Below are 23218 nucleotides of genomic sequence, written 5' to 3'. Positions count from 1 at the left end.
ATGGACTGTTCCCTCCATCACTGATGTTCTCAGCCACCTGAGGAAAAGGTGATTGCTTTATGTTTTCAACGAAAGTTTCCAGCCCTGTTTACTGATGTCTTTCCCATAGATCTGAATGAAGAGGTCACTTTAGTCACTGTTCCTATTGAAACATTGGCCAGTCATGTGGTGTTTGGTGACCGAAACTTCTGCCATCCATGTCCGAATAATGAAGCCTCTTTAAAAGTTCTCCATCTTCATACATACCACAGAGCATGGTAGGATGTCAATAGTATGCAGTACATCTGTCTGGAAGTATATGTACTCATTATCTTTCTTCACTCATTAATACAGCGATTTAATTTAACTTGTTATGCATCTATGTGTCTCAGTACAGTTGTATGTGAGTGTTTGGGCACCTCTGACCAAATTACATGCCTTGTTGGTTTTTGAAGTAAAGACAACATCTGCTAGAAACTACTTTGAACTATTTTGGAATAGTCATCATAGGGAAACTTTTCCTGTGATCTCATCACAAAATTCATCATCTGACTTTTGCAAAACAACATCTAGATCAGCCAGAGGTATTTTGAAAACAAGTGCTGTGGACTGATGCAGTAAAAAATAGAACTCATTGTCTAAAATCACGAAACATATGTTTGGAGACATAAAAGCAGCATTTGATGAAAAGAACACCTTGCTGACTCTTAAGCATGGGGGTGCATCTGTTATGCTTTAGGGATGGATGGCAGCCAGTGGCTCAGCCATAATTCCACAAGTAGATGAAAAAAAAAAAGATTCTAATAAAATTTCAGCAAATCGGACACTCTAGAAACTTTAGATGCTGGCTTCTACAACAGTACAATGATTCAAACTCACCTTGTCCACCGTGAACTGTTCAAGAAAAACAAGCTGAAGCTTTTGGAATGGTCCTCATAGTCTCCGGACTGGAACATCATTGATAATCTGTGGGTAGATCGAAACATGGTTTGCATTTCAAGGTGGTGCAATAGTATCGCAGAGCTATAACCAAGGAAGAGTGGGTGAAAATTCCTAAAACGAGAACAGAAAGACTCATAATTGGCCACAAAAAGCATTTATAAACTGTGCTATTTGCCAAAAGGGGGTGTTACATTATATAGAATGTACAATACCTTAATGTATATCACCTTTGTAACAGCAAACATACTCTCAAATACATGAAACAGTATGTTAGTCTAACCAGTTAGATTGTGATTCTCATTTAATGTAAATATTGTAGAGCACTTATAATGCTTCATATGGTATATATTGAAATGACATTTCGGTAACACTTTCTATGAATGTCACGTTTGTAAGCATATATAAACACATTCATAACATGTTATAATGCATTCATAAGGCATCATAACCATGGCTATAAATATTTATTAAAATGCACTACACATTATAGCCATGCTTATTATGCATTATGAATTGTTAACATAATGCATTATAAGTGCTGTTCATAACAAATTATAAGAGCTCATAAGTGGTATTTGTCCGCTCTAAGTAAAGTGAGGCGTACTGTACTAAAGCCTCCTCCAGTGTTCAGAGTGAGGCTTCAAGTTGAAGTATTTACTGAAGGATTTACTGAAACACTAAAACATTCACAGTAAAGCACATTACAGGCTTCAAATGTCAGAGTTTAAACTAGAGCTGCCATCAGTGTTTTACCCAATGTGGGAAAGGTAATGTACACCACCGTTAGCTTGGTATTTCTCTTTACTTTACGCTCTCCAAGCTGGGACTGACTTCTTTGGCACTGACAGTATAACATGTCATAAACACTACTTATAATGCATTATATTAACAATTCATAATGTATAATAAACATGGCTATAAATTGTAATGCAGTGTAATTCCTTTTTATAAAGATTTATAACCATGTTTATAATGCCGTATGAATGCATTATAACATGTTATGAATTTGTTTATAGATGCTTACAAATTTGACATTCATAAAAAGTGTTACCGATATTTCCTTATGTTTAAAAGCTATAAAAACTTCATTCACTAAATGACCTGATATAATGCTCTATTATACATTATATATACAGTCATATATAAAACTTTGAACACTGGTGAAATTACATATTTGATGGATTTCTACAGGCAACAGAAAAGTTAAATATAACATTTTCTGCTAATTTTAGTCTGTGCACAATTTTCATTTATTTACATTATATATATATATATATATATATATATATATATATATATATATATATATGATGTGCCGTAACTTGTGCAAACCACATTTTATGTTTATCATTATTGTGTACAATATTTTTATGAACATATCTTACAATACATTACAAAATTTGAATTTATTTCCTTTCACTTTAGAAGATAGCTAGATAGATAGATAGATAGATAGATAGATAGATAGATAGATAGATAGATAGATACTTCATTGATTCCATAGGAAATTTAGCAGCCAGTATCAGTTGAACAACACAGCACAGTTATAATAATAAGGGTGAAACAATATATAAAGACGAATATATACAAAACATCTACAGGCATAAATACAAAAATGTGCAATAGATCTTTCCTGAGATAAAAGAATGTACTATGCATGTATTAATAACTACTTGGGAACAATTATGCCACACCTTAGGAAGTGTTACATTACTGTGCATTAATCACTGCAAAAAAACTAAGCGTCTTCTGCAGAGCTTGTATTCACTTCTTTTTGTTTCAAACAAAATCAACAGAATATGTATCTGTATGTGTGAGTATGGTGTGTGCTGTCTGTGAGGGTGGTTAGTAAGCTCTGCTTGTGTGTGATTAGTGGCTGTAATTTGTGGTTGTGGAGCAGTGGGACTGAGCTGTGGAAGAGTGATGACTTTCCCCGAGTCTGAAGGCTGCTGTAGGCTACAGTCTGAGCCTGACATTCTCCTCTAACACAGCACCACAGCGCCAGAGAGAACTAAAAAAAACTTCTCACGTATCATTATGACAGGAATAATATATAGTAGAAATAAAAGTACAACAAAACAGTGTCCAGTGGCCTACTTCGTCTTCATGCATCAGTATTTCTGTTTTGTTTTTTGCAGCGTTGTGCAGTGAACTTTACAAACTTTGTGCCTGAGTCTGAGACAATGCAGCTACTTCTACCTATGATTACTGCACATTTCTATGGCTGACTTATTCGTACCATGTTCTGAAGCCAGTTTCATTACTTTACTATTTTTATATTCTCCTTTTGAGCAAAGCAGTTCATGAGCAAACACAGAAAATATGGTACTGTGCGAAGGAGACCACACTTCATTTAATCATTCAACTTTCAATCAAAATGGCCATTAAGTACAAGTTCTTCAGTTTTCAGGAGATGTTTCTAAAGAGATTAGACAGATGCATAAGAAAAAGAACAGGATTTTCCAAAATTGGAGTTCAACTGATTAAAATCTACAGAGAAAATGGGGCTCCTAACAACCACCTGGAAGAGCTGGTTGACCCCAAAACTGCCCCCATCAAATAAACAGCACTTAAAGCTTTCATCTCTGAGAGAGAGGAGAAAATCAAGCTGCTTCAGATCTGAACCTTAAATGCTCAGGAGATGGAGATGTCTTTGAGTAAAGCTTGCAGCCCAAGCATACTGTCCTGATTTAGCGCTGCTTCTCAGAAAACAAATAAAAAAAAATCTAAACTAAATGGGTGAATACACTTTTGAAACTGTCTGAAACTGAAGTGAAATTGAAAACTAAAATAAATGAGTAAATAAATAAAAAATAAAAAAAAATCCAGCAAAAAACAAACAAATAAAACATATATTTAAATATTTGAAAAAATATATAACATATACACCAATCAGACATAACATTGTGACCACCTCCTTGTTTCTACGCTCCTTGTCCATTTTATCAGCTCCACTTACTATATAGGTGCACTTTGTAGTTCTACAGTTACAGACTGTAGTCCATCTGTTTCTCTGATACTTTGTTAGCCCCCTTTTACCCTGTTCTTCGGTGGTCTGGACCCCCATGGACCCTCACAGAGCAGGTACTATTTGGGTGGTGGATCATTCTCAGCACTGCAGTAACACTGCTGTGGTGGTGGTGTGTTAGTGTGTGTTGTGCTGGTCTGAGTGGATCAGACACAGCAGTGATGTTATGCCTGATTGTTGTATATCATAATTTTCTGAAGAAGGCCCTGAGGGTTTCTAAAAGGCCCTCAGGGTTTCCCCATTTATATCATTATTAAATCCATCGACTTTTCAACTGTTCTGCAAGTTTCAGTGGTGAAGATGTAAACAAAGTGATTCAAAGTGATTTGGTGTAAAATGGTTCATCGTAAACATACAGACTCAGATTTCAGTGGTGCTGATAGAAAAACGATTGAATTAAATTAAAGAACAAACAAACAAAAAAAACACAAACAGCAAACTGTTTTGACACAACATTTTTTCCTCCCTTTTCTTCACCATTTACTGTTTCTTCACTTCAGTGAGTTGGTTGTTTTGGGAGGGTGGGGGGTGGGCCTTTTGTGAGGGTAGGGCTCACAGCTTTACCACTACTTGTTATATGATATCCACGCTATTATGAACTCTGAATTGAATGACAACAACAAAAACAATAAATAAATAAAGGAGAAATTATCGTCCCTTTAAGTAGAGGTGGTGGTGCGACCAATGGATACTCAGGTTTAAAAACAAAAAAGGGACCAAGGTTTAAGATGTCCCTTTTAGGATGTAACACAAATATAGCCATTTTATTTACTATCCAGAACCACCAGTGAACCTACACGAGTCTTCTGAGCTTATATGGAATGTTCATGAAGGAAAATAGTGGAAAATCTGAAAATATTACTTTTCTTTGTAGTTTTCTTTCTATTTTCCTCACAGTGCCCTGCATGTATTAGAAAATCAATGGTGAAATAATGTTTTAGACATCAGGCAGTGAATTCATAACCATTTCATTTAATAAGTTTCTGTGAGGGAGCTTTTAGAGGTGAATGTCTGGTTCCTATCACCACCACTGTAACCACTCTGAACGACTTTGTTTACATCTCACTCACTGCATGCCGAAAATTAATATTGGCAAAATTGACCTTCAAGACCAAAGTATGCTACAAACTGAACAAAAATGATAAAAAACTGTACTCAGATTTTCAAGAAGGTCACATCTGTGGTAGGAAGAGAAAGAACGCTGTTCTGTAGTGTAAACATAGTCTTCTCGTAGAGGCCTTGCGGTAGACAGTCTCTTTCAGCCTCCTTGAAAACAGACACGTGGTTAAATTCTGGTGGTGCACTTCATATGTTTGTGTATTGGTGCTCGAGATGCAGTGCGAGGCTATTCCATCCTTCTGATTCCTTCCAATTTATTAAGGGAAACAGGACAGCGAGTGCGAAGCTGGAAAGCGGGTGGGTGTTTTGCGTACTTGTGATTTTCAGCGCCCCCCTCTTCCGCTACATGACGTTGATGTATTAGAGGGCTTCCAGCTTGTTGCGCTGCAGCAGGAGAGTGCGAGGCTGCAGGCTGTTCTGATTATTTGAAAGGCTCAGATCTCTGGCATGGTGGACTCGGCGAGATTCCCAGCAGCGTGGAGTCAGGGCTCCCTGCAGAGGAGAGAGACAGAGAGAGGACTGCAGGCACGAGCGCTGCATACTGACAGACAGGACCGAAATAAAGCAAGGAAACCTGGAAGGCAGCGAGAGAGCAGAGCTCAGTGACCAAATTGCAGGGAGAGTTTCAATTTCAACACAGCAGAGGAGAACCCTCAGGGATTAATGATTTCTGGGAACATTTCTAGCTTATTTAGGTTATTCTTGTTGTGTTTAATCTCTAAGTATTATAGTAATCTTGGTTTCAATTTTGGTTGGAAACAAAAGGGTTAAGATCTTGAAATGCCCAACAGAAACTTATCCAATCAGCATTTTCATCTCTGTGGTGTCTAGGTAGATATGGCTAAGGGAGCTCTCTCATTGGTTAGGACTTTAGGAGCTGGACTGAAGGCCTTACACTTGGCCAAGTCTATCACAGTAACTAACCAAGACTTTATAGTAACTGCATACTGCCAACTGTGAAGCATGGTGGCGGTAGTTTGCTAATATGGGGCTATATGAGCTCAGCAAATGTATGAGCGAAGGCTTTTAAGGATGGCTTTGTTAATGTACCAAAATACTAAATGAATACCCACTCTCAAGACTCCTGACAGGAAGAGAATGATCCTAAACATACTATGAAAGCACACATGGTCTGTTTTCAATGAAGGTCTGTTGGAAAGAAAACCACGTATCTCCATTTTTGACATTTTCAGTTTTTGACATAATTTGAAAATGCCTGTTGCTCTTTATATTATGTGTAAATTTCATGATGAATAGACCAAAAAAAAGGTCTAAAATGACTTCTGGTTCCATTGACTTACATTAAAGGTGAAGTATGTTGTTTTCCTTCTCCTGTAAAATTAATATTTTAGAGATATGAGGTTTTCCTCCAACAACAGCGATATAGAACATGTTTTTTTTAAGCCAAATTAGTCTGTTATATAATAATTACAGTGTAGATATTTTAACATAAAATGTTGTGTTGTCAGTGAAGAAGATGATGTGGGACACATTGCACTTTAAAGGCAAATGCTCTTTTATTGAACAGGCAGCAAGGAAGAACCACCACTTAGTGCTTCTGAAACGGCTGCGACAGCAGACAGGTCACTTCTAACCACACCCTTTCCCTTCAGGGTAGAGACACAGACCCACTAACTAAGCCCATAACACAACACATGTACGCATCTTAGCCTGAGGAACAACAACTTATTTACAAGGAAATGTCTCTCCTACCATGAGTGCAGCGCCTCCTGAGAGCCTGTGCCTATGGCCGCTCTGCATGGCCAGGCCTCTCACGCTCACACGGCAGCGTGAGCCGGTAGTGGAGTGCTACAATATCAAAAACCTTAACCTCAGAATCAAAATTAAATCAAACCTGTTTATTTCCACATATCCATCTCCTGTGTAAGAACACAACTGTAACTTCTTAGTTTAACATGGACATTTCCGTATCATGTGCGCACCTGATCAAGAGGCCTTTTCTTGCTTGTAGTTTTATCAACTAAGCATTTGCTTTGTTTTATTGAAGTAAAGGTCCTGTCTGTCTTTGGAACTGATACAGGAAAACATTTTCCACTCTTTAACTGACAGCTAGTGACAATTTAACAACCTGATGGATTGAAAATATACGCAGAGAACTTTTTATTACAACAAAAGTGTAATTTGTGTCAAAGTATCCCATTCAGCTTTATTTGAACACTGTTATTACTTCTCATTGGTGTGGCTGTATAACATAACGCAGTGCTGCGGGGACTGTCTAATGCAGGCTGTTTGAACATCAGCCAAAGGATGAAATATTAATGACAAACAGCCTGAAAAGTGTTCGGGAAATACTGAAGAACAAAAGGCTGATCAAACAGAGCTGCGACAGAATGCCTGGATGTGTGATTCTTAACGAACTCTGCAGTGAGAGGCTTCTGGGGGCTGAGAATGTCAGTGTTGCAGTGGTGGTTGGTGGTGTTAGTAGCATTTTGGTCCCATTTTATTTATCTATAACACTCAATATTTATCTACAAATGCTCTAATTGATAACAAACGGTCTGGAGAAACTCAACCAATAGCTTAGTGGTTAGAATTAGGGCCTAGATTAGAGGTAGCTTGATAACTTTATGCTCAGAAATAGACTGTAGACAACACAGCAACTTTTTTCTTTAACTTAGACTGATATTTTTGTGTTTGGCTTTGTGGATGAACATCCTCCACTTATTGCGGTATTGAGTCTTTTGGGTCTTATTGGGACGTCTGTATATGTATTATTCTACTGAACTGGTTCAGAGCCAGAGCTGAAACACATTTGGGACTTTTAACTGATTTTGGACTTTAGATTAAAATCCTTTTGCTTCGAGTGACTCTAAACCTTAATTATGATTATTTTATTAAAACAAATGATTAAACTTTCCATTTTGTCACTACCAAAACAATCATGACTCTACCCAAACTTTACCAAATGATTCAGTAGTGACTGTTTCTGTAGTGACAATTTTAGCTTAATTTGAGCAGAAATCAAAATGCTAGCCAGTACATGACCAGCAAACACAGCTTTGAACAGCTGTTCACACAGAAAATCATCATATTTTACATTAAAACACTAAAAATTACTGCAGAAAATCTGTGTTTTGGTAGTGACAATTCTTAATGTTCCACACTGATTTTCAGACTTTGGGACACATTTACTTCGAAACAATGGGATCTAACTGCTCACCATGTGGCCATGAGGGACAGGGATGCAGCCTCACTTCCTGCTCTAAAATGCAGGGTGTGGCTAAAATAAGGCTCCGCCTACAGACTAAGACTCTGTCTTTCGGTAGTGACATGAAAACATGGGACAGTTATTTTTTTTATTATTTTTGTTTTTTTCATTTGAAAAGTACATTAACAATAAATCTATCTTCACTCAATCAAAAATATGTAAAAAATAAAACTTTGGGAAAAAAAAAAGTATTATTTGCAGAAGTGTAAATTTAGGGATTAGGGTTTAGGACAGACACCTCCCAAAAGAAAGTACACTATAAATGATGATTGTGTATATATTTACCTTATTACTATCTCTATTAATGTCTTGAGTTTAAAAGATCATAATGTTATCCTTGTAAATATCTAAGCTCTGAATACTTTTTATAACAGTTTTGTTTTTACTGTGGAGTTTGAACTAATTTGGTAGAATGGTCCATATCTGGAGTTTTGATTTCATGAGAGCACCAGCTCACTGTGTAAAACCCCTGAAAGCTTGACCGATGTAATGGCAGATAGTGGAGGATAAAATGAAGTGGAGAGCTTTAACACAATGACGAGGTTGAAGTTAGTTCATTTTTCCCCTGTGCTGCTAGTAAAGTTCCCACCAAGAGTCAAGACAGATGTTTAAATTTTGTCATAATTGCTCTCAGGGGAGCACCTAGTGGATCAGACCCCTTGACATGCACCCAGGCATTCCTAGGCATTTCTAAAGTGGATTTGAAAGCTGTTCTTCAGGGGTTCTTTATTAAAGGCAATAATTATATACAGAACCATCACAACTGAAACTGTTTTAATTTTGCGGCCCAGAATTATTTTACAACTAATATTCAAATATCACAACCAAAATAATTGAAAACAGAATGTTGAACATTTGTTTATGGTGTGCAGGTAGAAGACGAGGGTGGTCATATTTGATCTTATCATTAATTTTGTGATTTATCTTTGTCATCTTTTAATTCTGCTCTGTCCATTTTTCTTAGCGTGAGTCAATATGAGCGAGCAGAAGGCAGGGCAAGTTTATTAGTATAGCACCTTTCATACACAGTGGCAGTTCAAGACGCTTTACACAAACATTGAAAAATAAAAGCATTAAATAATATTAATTAATACAGCTTATGAAATCCTGTGATCCCGTGCTTCAAAAAGGCTTTTGCATAAATAGTTATAAAAATATAATCAAAAAAGAAAGTAAAAAGTACATAAGTAGAATAAAAAACACAAAAAAATGAATTTAAAACAAAGGAAAAGTGCAATAAGAATATACTAAAAACATAATCTTCACCACAATCTCTGCATTTCTACAAACAAACTCAAACATGTCTTTAAACATTACAAGAAACTTTATTTATGATTTATTTTGTTTTATTTCCAAACTACACTCATTAAAAAGATGTTTTTTCAAGGGTTCTTTAGTAAAGATATAGAAGAAATAGAACCATGAATGAACCCTTTGGATGATCCTCTGGTTCTTTGCTGACATCGCTCTTCAGAATGATGGAGAATGTGCTGTAGTTGGTTCTATCAAGAACCATTTTGGAAAGAGTTCTATATAGCCCCCAAAAGGGTTCTGCTATTTTAATGGTGCCAAGCTTGTAACAATAGAAGAACCCTTTTTGGTGCAACACAGAACCTTTCCAAAAAGGTTCTATATAGAACCACCTACAGCACATTCTCCATCAATCTGAAGAACCATGTCACAATGCAAAGAACCCTATAATCATGCAAAGGGTTCTTTGAGCATTCATGGGTCTAGATAACTGAGATGAGTCTACCTGATTAATATTCAGGTGAGTTCTGAAATGAGTTTATTTCAACAGTCACACACATCCATTAGAACAGAGCCACACATCACTCTGCTGATCTCTGTTGCTGAAGAGTCCATTTATGAATCTTTCATTTCATCTTTTCATAAATGTACGTGCTGGTGAACACGCGTGAAGCCTTGTGTGCACAAGCCATTTGGACATGAGTGTGAAAGCAGGCCGGTCAAACCGATTTTAGATTTGGGCACCTGCAGCTGTTCTGCCTGAAAGAAGCACGTTCAATGCAGTTTTATGTGAAGGTCACTTTCTACCACTGATACTCTCCCAAAACAGCTCGTCCAGAAACGCCCACCAAACACTGGTGTGCGCCTTTTCACTCAAAGTGAATAGGACCCTTTCTGATGAGCTCTAAAGGCTCAGTATTGACCCTGAACCTTAAACCTGTCTCTGGAAGACGGGCACAGTTTGGTTATGTTTCTGATTTTATGAAATGGCTGTAAAACAGCAGCCCGATCACACTCATGCTCAAACTGTCTGCCTGCCACTCTCAGTTTACATCATACAGCAGCGTCAGAGCCAACTTCAGAACATGCAGTGACGTGAACTTAAATTTGATAGTGTGTGAGACTGTGAGATACATCACTTTGATTTCGCAATAAAGATATAATTACTCATAATGAAACACCTTAAATGGTGCAGCTGTTACCTTCTGCAGCCTGTGCAGGTGTCAGCTAGCTGCATGATTTAAGGCGGAGCAGAAACTTTGAATGTGAAGCTGGTGAAAAAGAAGCCAACTTTAGCTGTGTTGCAGCAGCTGTAGGCTTTCCCAGCTGAACAAATTCAAATCAAAGTCCGACTTGTGCCAGAAAATAAAAGCTTTAAAAAGACGATATATATTTTTTTAACTGTGGTAAACTGTGGGATGTTGTGCTGCCATGGTTACAGTCACTGTGCGGTCTGACATGCACACACAGTCCTGGTCAGACAGAGAGGTGGAGTTTTTATATCTTTTAGCTTCATTTGATTGCCTTTCTAAATCTGATTTTGATTTACTGTAATAAACCGTATTTAAAATACGGAAATCTCCTGTATTTTTACACAACCTTACTTTGAAAGTAAGTCAGTAGCCAGTAAATTACTGTAAATTTACACCTGACAAAATTAACTTAGTTTTACCAGATCTATAAATATGGTAATTTAAAAAGTCAATTAACATATTTATTGATCATGTTTTGCACTGTATATGGACAGAATATCTAAATGTGTCATTTTAAAGTGCAAATATAAATTCTAAAGCTGTGGTCTCCAGCACTGGTCCTGGAGAGCTGCCTTTCTGCAGAGATTAGCTCCATCTTGTATCCAATCAGCTGCCCCGCCTCTTTACTTAACTCTAATATACTTGATCCAGCCAATCAGGGACTTAAACTACATCACAGTGGTGTTGTTGTGCAGGTCAGTGTGGAGTCACAGTACAAAGCTGTTATTTTACTGTTATTTACTGTTAATATAGTTCAGTAAATTACTGTGAAAGTAATGCAGACAGTAGTTTACTGTAATTATACAGTGAATTGTTTCACTGTGTAACGTTCCTCTGTGTGGATGTCCCTGTCTCTGCAGGTTTCAGGCAGAGGAGAAGGCAGGTTCTGGGTGAAGGATCCACGAACACAGAGAGCTGTCCTCACCTGCTGGAGGCCATTCCCTGTGAGGATCCTGTGTGTTTCGAGTGGCAGGTGCAGAGCGAGGGGGTTTGTGTACCCACAAAAGGGACCTGTGGATCCGGAACCAGAACCCAAACAGTGGCCTGCGTGAACTCTCAAGGTATGGTAAAAAGTGTGTCCTTCAGTCTAACCGATCAACTGGATAATTAAAATGAAACATGAATTCAAGCCAGTGTGAATCTGCAGTGTGTAGTTTTACAGTCTGACAGTAATAATTGTGGAGTGATTTTAATCCAGTATGAATCTGCAGTGTGTAGTTTTACAGTCTGACTGTAATAATTGTGGAGCGATTTTAATCCAGTATGAATCTGCAGTGTGTGTAGTTTTACAGTAATAATTGTGGAGCGATTTTAATCCAGTATGAATCTGCAGTGTGTAGTTTTACAGTCTGACAGTAATAATTGTGGAGTGATTTTAATCCAGTATGAATCTGCAGTGTGTAGTTTTACAGTCTGACTGTAATAATTGTGGAGTGATTTTAATCCAGTATGAATCTGCAGTGTATAGTCAGTACTGTGTAATTGATTGCCTTCTGTATATGGCTGTAATTGGCTATTGTTAATGAATTAATAATACACACTTTATGGAGCTTTATGGAGTGTTGTTATTGTTATTGAGTTTGTACTGTGGTGTAATTCTCTCATAAGCACCCAAGCTACCTTTGAGTTTTGGCTCTCTGTGGGGATTTTTGGAAAATTGTATAGATACTTTATCAAGGGACATTTAGCCGGTTGAATCTTGAGAAACTACATTAGAAAAGTAATTTAGTTAGAATTGTGCTTAATAATAAAATGCTACAACCTCAGTTTCAATTTGATTTTGCTCAAAGCTGATCTTTGTCTTATCAGTTCATATTGTTTCCCATATCTGTATTTAATGTGAGAAGACATTTTATTACCAACTTGTAGCTGCTGCTGACCTGTTACCCACATTGAATGATGACCACAGTCATATGTTGCCAGGGTCTGTAAAGAAAGTATTTTGTGCATAATTTGAGAAAATCAGCTGCCCTTTAAGTGAAATGGACCAATAGAGGGGATGTTCCAAAATTCCTTGAAATAAAATCTCTTTACATTAACTTACAGCAAAAAGTTGGCATTTTGTTTTTCTTTGAACAGTGACAGTATGCTTGCACAGTGAACTCACAAATCTGACCAGTGTCTTCATGGCCACAAAACAGATCTACGAGCTCAAATGAAAGCAACTGAACTCTGATGTGTGTCCTGTTTATGCAAAAAATCAGATTTGGGCCCTTAAGCCCTGTAATGTAAACATGGGCAAAGTTGTTATAAGCATCATAAAAGTGCTGTGCTGTTACTCTGACACTGCCCAGTGGGTATTATAGCTCTCGTTAATTCGCTGAACAGATGTGAGGTCCTTTAAAACCTGAAAACGTCCTGAAAAATTACTTTAAATTTGCCCACAAGTGTCTCCGCCCCCTCCCCCCAGACGTGTCCTCAGTGTTTCACAGCCTGTTTCTGTGTATTAAGCTGATTTTCGGTGGATGAATTAGGCTGTTTGGGCCGTCTCTCTGCAGCGGGGTGTTCTGGACAATATGCCGCTTGGCCCAGTTCTAGCAGGACTCTGCCCTGTTACTGTTTATAGTCCATAATTTATGAGAAAGATGGCAGGTATGATGAAATGGGTGGCATCATAAAGTTGATAAGGGCTTCCGTGAGAGTGTAATTGCCCATCTCTACAGCCTGTATTCCTAATTGCATCTTTTTTGCATGTTTTATTATTCTGTCACAATAGATTATGTGTAGGTTTATTAAGGAGGCAGGGAGGAATCAGAATGAGTTAGCTAATGAAGGAGCCTGATGAGAATTGACACGGACGTGCGAGAGCAGGTGCTCAGGGCGTTTTGGGGAAACAGGACGAGATGGAGCTCGGAGCTCGATCGCACTTCACTCCTTGTCCCGCTGCTGTCCATGGAGGTTTTATCAAACACAGTTAATGAGGAGACAGGATAGGAGTTCAGTCTGCGGCGCAAAATGAGTTCAATCAAGTTTTACTAATAACTTGTGTTTAATATTTTATTTGCATTTATTGTGAATGGATCTAATTACCATTTTAGCTTGAAGGGATAGTTTGGCTGAAAATGCTGAAGTGGCTCACAGTGAATGGAAGTTAATAGCTGCCATTTAGCTTGATTTATTTACTAAATACTAATGGTTCACTACCAGCTTTTCAGCCATTGTTAGCAAGGCTAATGTTTTTGGTTAAAATCTTCCTTTAATACCAGTCGTCCACCTTCTCTATGTGTTCATAGACTCATCTGTCCCAGCATTGACACCAGGGACAGATCATGGTCTAGAGTGGCTCCAGAACACAAGTGTCCCGTCCCCTTTTATTCAATAAAAGACCTGAAAAGTGAAATTAAACAACAATTCATGACCTACGTTGACATTGCCTATTGCCCGGTGCCCCTTGTGGTCACTTTTCATGTCTTGGCAACCATAAATATTCATGGCATGAAGAAGGGTGTGGGTTCAAATCCCCAGCCGGGCAACCAAGGTCCTTTCTGTGTGGAGTTTGCATGTTCTCCCCGTGTCTGTGTGGGTTTTCTCCGGGTTCTCTGGTTTCCTCCCACAGTCCAAAGGCATGCAGTCGGGCCAATTGGACATGCTGAATTGCCCCTAGGTGTGAGTGAGTGTGTGAATGTGTATGTCTGTCTGTCTGCCCTGTGATGAACTGGTGACCTGTCCAGGGTGTGTTCTGCCCAATGACTGTGTATATATATATATATATATATATATATAATTTGGTGAAATGGATAGTTCTGGTCCTGATATCTGATTGGCTGAGCCACATTCGAGGCAAGTGTAAAATACACAATATATGTACAGCTTTGACCGCCTCACAACAACTGAACTCTGTATTACTAAAAACCCTTGTGCTGTTAATAAAATCTTTGACTCTCATGCAGCTCTGCACTGTTGGGCTGCAGGATCCAGTATTTAAGCATCAACCTTTTTTATGAAACCATTTTTGATAATATAAGGAACTCAATGATAAACTAGTTCATCTCTTGTTTTAAAAGGTTCTAATGAGCTCCTGCTTGTGTAGGTTCATGGCTGTTCATGGAAGTGACTTGTGTGCTAATACAGTTCAAGAGGTTCTTCTTGTCCTTCCTGAAGGATTTTTTTGCTTGATGTGCTCAAGTAGGTATGTGTTCTTATTAATATGAAGGTTTTATTGTAATGTATTGTTATAAAACACCTTGTAGTGGTTTAGATGTATTGTTGTTTAACCCCGACGCTCATGTGCTTGTGGACAGAGGAGCCTCTTTCAGGGTAATGAAATGATTTTCAAGGCATGTTTTACTCACTGCAGGTTCCTCTTGTCCTTCCTGAAGGATTTTTGTTTGATGTGCTCCAGCCGGTGTGTATTCTTATTAACAAAAAGGTTTTTGTTTAATGTAATTTTATTTTAAAAAATGCACTTTAAAAATAGATTCCTCGGGGGCTCTTTTGTAAAGGTAATGGTTATATATAACACCATGAAAACATAAACCATACACACCTAAAAATATGGTTCTTTAAGGGTTCTTTAGTAAAGACAGTGGCTGTATATAGAGCCATGAATGCTCAAAGAACCATTTACATACTTAAAGGGTTCTTTGCGTCATGAAATGGTTCTTCAGATTGATGGAGACTGTATTGTATATGGTTCAATATAGAATCTTTTTGAAAAGTCTTTATTATAGCACCAAAAAGGGTTCTTTTATCATTATAGGCTTGACATTGTAACTACAGCAGAATCCTTTTTGGTGCTATGTAGAACCATATACAATACGTTCTCCATCTGAAGAACCATTTAATGATGCAGTGAACCCTTTAAGCATGAAAAGGGTTCTTTGAGTGTTCACCGTTTTTTATATAATGGCTGTCTTTACTAAAAAGCTCTTAGAACCATCCTTTTTTAAGGGTACAGCACTAAAACAGCTTCTACTACTACGTCAGAGAACCTTTGGTACTATGTAGAACCCTTGCTAAGAGTGTACCTTTATTTGTATGTTGTTTTGTGTTTTTATTGCATATTTGCCCCCTAAAGACAAAAAACTTGAGCGCTTCTGGTCTAAAACATCCAATTTGAATCATAACTGCAAAATCCCGTCTGATAACGATGTGAAAATGGAGTGTTCTCAGAACAGATAACATTTCTTCACTTATTACATTTTTTCATCATTTGTCTGTATTGGAGGGCTAATCCAGTCGATTATCCCAAGTATTGGAGCCTCCTGAGGCACCTGAGGTACCAAGATTAGCATTTTTGGACAAACCTCCTTCAACAGACGACATTGAAGCTTGTAGGTACATTTCGTCCCACCATCTCTGATAGGGACATGAACATGTAAACCCCATCAAAGCTGCTTGTTTTTTTCTTTTACCATAATTTCATATTGACCTTTATCTTCATAAGTGCGTTCTGATGAAGAGCGGCCTGGTCTGAATTCATCATGGATATGAGAAATTTATTTAGGTTGATATTTATAGATAAAACAGATTTGAGCAGCGGAGAACTCAGGCAGGTATTAGCAGCAGAATCGCTCTGTTGATTGTTATAATGAGAGCAGTGAGAGGTTTGGGGAAATCGACCTTGTAGTGGTTTGGATGTATTGTTGTTTAACCCCGACGCTCATGTGCTTGTGGACAGAGGAGCCTCTCTCAGCGTAATGAAAAGCTTTGCAGGGCGTGTTTTACTCACTGCAGGTTCCTCTTGTCCTTCCTAAAGGATTTTTCCTTGGTTTTATAACTGAGCTCAGAAAAGAAGAGCTTCTTTCTTTATATCCTCCGGAATGTATGAGAGAGGCTGTATGTGAGATACAGTGCAGTTCTGATGCCTCATTCTGTTGTTTGTTTTTTTTTGTTTTTTTAAAGCAGACATTTCTCAGGAGATTAGATATAAAATAATCCACTTGGATTTTTTTCATAACTGGAATTTTAAAAAAGCTCCAGAGAAAATGGGACTCCTAACAACCACCTGGAAAACCGGATAGACACCGAAACTGTCCCCTCCAGATAACTTGCGTGGTGGAGTTATAAGGTAGATGTTTCTAACAAAGAGGCCAGTGAGGGGAAGTATTAGGTAGGTGTTTCTAATAAAGTGGCCAGCAAGTGGAAGTACAAGGTAGGTGTTTCTAATAAAGTGGCCAGTGAGAGGAAGTACAAGGTAGGTGTTTCTAATAAAGTGGCCAGTGAGAGGAAGTACAAGGTAGGTGTTTCTAATAAAGTGGCCAGTAAGTGGAAGTACAAGGTAGGTGTTTCTAATAAAGTGGCCAGCAAGTGGAAGTACAAGGTAGGTGTTTCTAATAAAGTGGCCAGTGAGAGGAAGTACAAGGTAGGTGTTTCTAATAAAGTGGCCAGTGAGAGGAAGTACAAGGTAGGTGTTTCTAATAAAGTGGTCAGTAAGTGGAAGTACAAGGTAGGTGTTTCTAATAAAGTGGCCAGTGAGAGGCAGGTGTATTTTAATTAATAATTATATATAATTGATTTTAGAAATAATCTTGGTTGGTTGTTTAGTCTCTCTGCAGTGAAATCAGACTGACCTCACTCTGGAAACTCCATAAGGATGAACTCTCTTCTCTGTCTGACGCTCCATATGACTGAAAAGCTCCGAGCAGCACTGATTCATGTTTTTCTCTGTTTCAGGGAAGGTTTGACCTGTTTCTCCTGTCTCACAGCAGTGTTTGGAAAAGCCTGTCATAAGCTACAGTCTGCTTGACATCCAGTTGAACTGCAGTTGAATACTGCTCTTTTCTTCAGGGTTAACCCTTTGAAGTCAGAGTTATTACTGTTGTGCCATACAGTTTCAGTGTAATTACATTGTAGTTACATAGTTAATTCCACAGGTTATTATGTAAGGAATTACATTTACATTTTTATCCTGTTGGGATAAGTTTGAGTCTGCACTTCTGACTTCTATCTATCTATCTGTCTGTCTGTCTGTTTGTCTACCTATCTATCTATCTATCTATCTATCTATCTATCTATCTATCTATCTATCATATCTACCTGTCTGTCTGTCTGTCTGTCTGTCTACCTACCTATCTATATATCTGTCTGTCTGTCTGTCTATCTACCTACCTACCTATCAGTCTATCTATCTATCTATCTTTCTATCTATCTATCTGTCTGTCTGTCTGTCTGTCTGTTCTATCTACCTATCCATGTCTCTGTCTATCTGTCTGTCTGTCTGTCTGTCTATCTTTCAATCTGTCTCTCTGTCTCTCTATCTTTCTCTCTGTCTATCTATCTGTCTCTCTGTCTCTCTCTCTGTCTGTCTCTCTGTCTCTCTCTCTGTCTGTCTCTCTGTCTGTCTCTGTCTATCTCTGTCTATCCACTGTGAAACCCATATTTTAATGCCAGTTAAGGTTGGATTTCATTTCCCTCCTGCAGCTTCTCATTAGGAAAACAGTGAATTTCCTTGACCTGCGATGTCTTTGTGAAACTCTGTCGAGGACTGAAAGGCAGTATTCAGTGAAACGGGGGTTTGTCAAAAAAGTTCATTTGAAAGAGTGGCCTGAATCGTTTCTGGTCAAGGGTGACGGCCTAAAAGAGGTTTAACAGACTATCTGGAGGACGTTGTGAGCAGAAAGACAGTGATTTAACACCAGACGCTATAGAGCACTTATAGCAGAATTTAAAGACTGTCTGGTTTCATCGAAATCAGCTGAGCTCCCAGCAGTGCAATTACCTCCAACAGTGAGAAACCGCTGAGACACATCCAATACTCTGTCTCTCTCTCTCTCTCTCTCTCTCTCATTGCTTATGTTCCTGTAGCGATACCCAGCACTCACCCACTAAAGCAAGTGTGGCATTTTCCATCTCTCCACTCAGCTCACACTTCCCATTCCCACATTTTCCTGAAAGGGAATTCAGACAGACTCACTGCAGAGCACTTTAGAGGTTTGTATTTGCTCTCTGGCTCCAACTTCAGCTTGTCTGGTTGTTTTTGTTCAGGTTTGCTGACAGTTTCTGTAGTTTGGAGTGTGGAGCGCAGAGTCAGTTGCTTTATTTTTCCCACTTAGAACTACAACCCATCTCTACATACCTGCACTACACTTCCTGCAAGTCTTAAATGAAGCAGTCGTTGCTGGAAATAATAACAAATATTTCTAGTATATATATATATATATATATATATATATATATATATATATATAATCACTGCTGTTGGAACAAAATCTCATATCTCTGTTTGTCATTTTTTGCCTTTAATACTTTATATTGTATGCACATTTGATGATGAATAGCCCAAAATTACTTACATTAAAAGTAAAGTATGTTTTTTCCTTCTCCTGTAAAGTTATCATTTTGGAGATATAAGGTTTTGTTCTGTATATATATATATATATATATATATATATATATGTGTGTGTGTGTGTGTGTGTGTGTACTAGTGTTCAGAAGTTTGTAATCACTGTTATGAATAATATAAAACTAATTCTGTTGTCGATGCATGTTTTAAATGATTCTAATATGCAGAGGTGGGTAGGGTAGCCTAAACCCACACTAGAGTAAAAGTATTTATACTTGGGTAAGACAACGGCTCAAGTAAAAGTAAAAGTACCTTCCCAAAAACAACTTGAGGTACAAAAATCATCCCTGTCCTTTCACTCCTCGTTGCTCACTAGCGTCTCAACATTTTACACTGCATAGAGAGACAGCAGAGTCCAAGTTCATCTGATAACAGAGTTACAGGGAAACAAGCCTTTATTTGATTATGTTAATTAAACATATACAAGTTCATTTCTGATTCACTGGTGAAACGGCCACTAGAGGGCACTGCATAAAGAGGATAATCATTTCCAAACCTCTCTCTTGTCATTAAAGCCCAGTGTTATTTATTCGTAGCATCCAATAGCTGGTTTGGCCAATCAGTCCTTCATTAATTTAAATCAGGTGATGCTGAGGGATTTTCAACAAGTTTAGACGATGGCTGGGGACGTTAAAGAGAAATCCAGAAGAGATGGAAGAAGAGAGATTTTAATCTGATTTGCATTTAATGAAAAGTGACTGTGTACACACTGTTAAAAATGAGAGGTCAGATCAACTCAAAATGATACAGTAACTGATTACATGGCCTTTCTTGAGTGGACTGAACTTCCTAGTTGAATCAAAAGTTCTCTTAATTTTGTAGTTCTGCGTCTCAGTAAGGTAAATAAAATAAACCTGTTTTTTATACTCATCTTCCCCACCAGCCAGAACTCTTTCTATCACACAATCCTGCTGGACATTTTTCCTCTTGGGTAAACACTTACGGACGGCTGTGGCATCACTGGGACTCAAACTCACAACCTCCTGTTGGGGTGATGGTTTAGTCTACTGCACCTCTCAGGAACACCTGAAGCAGCTCAGATTGTTTTGACTTTAAAGCGGGGCGTCGTCTTGTGGTGCAGCTGTCTAATAATTCATCCCAACATCAGGAGGTTGTGGGTTTGAATCGCAGCAATGCCACTGCTGTCCATCTCCGGAAGCCCAAGAGGAAAATCTGCCAGATGGGACTGTGTGATAGAAGGAGCGCCAGCTAGTGGAGAAACTGAGCAAAAAAAACACAAACTCAGTTTTGTTTATCTGAGATGCAGACCTAGAAACAGTATCTGGGAGAATTTTTGACTCAACTAAGAAGTTTGAGTTGTGTGAACTCTGGTTAAGTTGAGCTGACCAGAAAGAGAAAGAAAAATCATCTTTTACTTTTTTCTTTTTCATTTTTGACACCAAAACAAACAATAAGAGGTACAGACTGGAAGCTGCCCATTGAGAATGTAATCCAATCTGACTGTAGTTCATCATGTAATAAAATCTGTATGTATATTATTACATTAAAAACTGTGGAATGCAGGTTCACATGTATAGCAAACAACACTAACCTGAACTTTTAAGGGTTAAACTCGTGGTTTGTGTGTTCTTCAGCAGCGTGGGCGTCTGGAGTCAGAGAGGTTCTCCTCTGAAGCTGCTGCTGTTCTATCTGCTCTGTGTTTCTGTATCTAAATGGAGTCAGTGATTGTGGCAGAGTCCATACAATCAGGTCAGAGCTATCACTGATCTGAAGGGTTCTGTTTGTAGAGGATCTGTGTGTGGGTGTATTGCAGCAGTGCATTGTTAAAGCTGATGGATTTCAATAAGAGCGCAGCTCTACGCCGAGGCCAGATCACTCGGTTCCAGGTCAGGAACATCTAAAGAATGAGGCCAGATGTGTGGAACAGAACTAGAACCTAGAGAGTGAATCTTGTGGAGTTGGGATGACGTGCTGGAAAGTTTCTTCATTAAGCTTTAGATGTCCTGAGCTATAATTACTAATAGAGTCTTGTGCAAAAGTTTGGGCACCCCTGGTGAAATATCTTATTTTTGGCACACAGTACAGTTACTGTTTTTTTATTATTATTATTATTATTATTTATTTATTTATTTTTACTGACTTTAACATCGAGGGGGAAATATAAACATCATTGAAACGTCGTGGAGAGAATAGAGTTCACTGAAATGAGTAGAAAAATTGCAGTGTTTGTTCTTTGTAAAGAATGCATTGTTTTTACTTAGAAAACCAATAAAACATGCTATTTAATAAGGTTATTCAAGCTTTAAGACTGTGTTAGTCCTGTACAACTTTATATAAGTACAAATAAATAATGACATTCATTTATAATACAATTCATAACCATAATGCTCAACATTCAAAAACTGGCAGTCATATTTCTGGGAAGATAACTTGACAAAAACATCTTATTAATAAGCACTTACAGTAATGTTGTTTATCCTTTATCCATATATATTTTAAGTATTTTAAAGACAAACGTCCATAAGAGCCTTTTGTCGACTACAGTAGTCAAATCTACTTGTGTACATTATTATATCGCTGTTGTCGGAAGAAAACCTCGTATCCCCATTTTTGACGTTTTTTAGTTTTGTAAATAATTTGAAAAGGCCTGCTGTCTTTTACATTGTGTGTAAATTTCCTGATAAATGGTCCAAAAGAAATGACCCTAAATGACTTAGATAAATGTCTGGTTCCATTGACTTACATTAAAAGTAAAGTAGGTTTTTTCCTTCTCCTGTAAAGTGACCGTTTTGGAGATACAAGGTTTTCTTCCGACGACAGCTGTCACGGATTCTCCCTTTGTCCCTCTGAGTGTCTGTTTCTTCACTTCTGTTGTAGCCATGTGCCTTTTGTTTTCTTTTACCATGTGCTTTTGTTGTTGTTCTGTGTCTCCTCCCTGGTCCTGCCCCCTTGTTATCTGTTCCACCTGTCTGTGCTCCGCCCCTCATTAGTCCCAGGTGTTTCTTATTTTCCCTCAGTGTATTTATACCCCTGTGTTTGTTCAGTCTTCGTCTTGCATTGTGAATGTAATCTTGTCTCTTGTTTGCTTGTCGTGCTTGTAGTTTGGTTTGGTTTGGTTTGGTTTGGTTTTTGTTATGGACTCTCATTTCAATAAAAACTCGCATTTGCATCCCGCCTCCATGCCTCAAACGTTACAGAATGCAAGACCACACAGGGAAGCAGCGAGTTTGCAGGACCTTATCAAGGAAAATGAGGTCAGACTTCAGGAGAGCTACCATCTGCTCTGTCGGCTTCAGCTGTTACTCCCTAGTAAGGAGAAAGCCTCAGCCATGGACGTCACAGCAGGCCCGCCAGCCTCAGCCATGGACGTCACAGCAGGCCCGCCAGCCTCAGCCATGGACGTCACAGCAGGCCCGCCAGCCTCAGCCATGGACGTCACAGCAGGGCCGCCTGCTTCCGAGGACGTCGCTGCAGGGCCGCCTGCCTCCGAGGACGTCGCTGCAGGGCCGCCTGCCTCCGAGCCGCCTGCCTCCGAGGACGTCGCTGCAGGGCCGCCTGCCTCCGAGGACGTCGCTGCAGGGCCGCCTGCCTCCGTGGACGTCGCAGCGTCCCAGCCTGCCTCCGTGGACGTCGCAGCAGGCCCGCCTGCCTCCGTGGACGTCGCAGCAGGCCCGCCTGCCTCCGTGGACGTCGCTGCGGCCCAGCCTGCCGCCGAGGACGTCGCTGCAGGCCCGCCTGCCTCCGAGGACGTCGCTGCGGCCCAGCCTGCCGCCGAGGACGTCGCAGCAGGCCCGCCTGCCTCCGAGGACGTCGCTGCGGCCCAGCCTGCTGCCGAGGACGTTGCTTCCGAGTTCCCTGACCTGCTGGTAGCCTCTACATCCCCAGACCTGCCCATGGCCTCAGCGTCACCAGTCCCAGTTCCTGCTCCCTGGGCCACTCCTGCTCCTGCACCCCGGGATGCCACAGTTTCTGCTCCTGCACCCTGGGCCACTCCTTTTCTCATTTCCTGTCCTGGTTCGGTGCCGGCCTCTCAGCATTATGCTCCGCCGCCAACCGCCCAGAGACCCCCTCCTATGCCAATCTTTCAGCGTCCAGTGACGGCCTTCCAGTGTCCTGCTTCAGTGCCGACTTTCCAGTTCCCTGCTCAGTCTGCCACCCAGTTCCTTCGCCTG

General features: G+C 39.3%; 1 protein-coding gene across 1 annotated transcript in view; it reads left to right on the top strand.

Moving 5' to 3' along the window:
- thsd7ba (thrombospondin, type I, domain containing 7Ba) overlaps positions 1-23218 on the top strand; it is a 333528-nt gene that overhangs the window by 123258 nt on the left and 187052 nt on the right. Inside the window, exon 8 of the mRNA XM_036576800.1 lies at positions 11662-11862. Within this exon, the coding sequence (XP_036432693.1) occupies positions 11662-11862 (201 nt within the window). The remainder of the gene's footprint in view (positions 1-11661; positions 11863-23218) is intronic.

This window comes from Colossoma macropomum, unplaced genomic scaffold, assembly GCF_904425465.1.
Source record: "Colossoma macropomum unplaced genomic scaffold, Colossoma_macropomum, whole genome shotgun sequence".
NCBI classification, from domain to species: Eukaryota; Metazoa; Chordata; class Actinopteri; order Characiformes; family Serrasalmidae; genus Colossoma; species Colossoma macropomum.
Note: the sequence above shows the minus strand (reverse complement) of the source record. Positions and strands in the feature narration are given on the sequence as shown.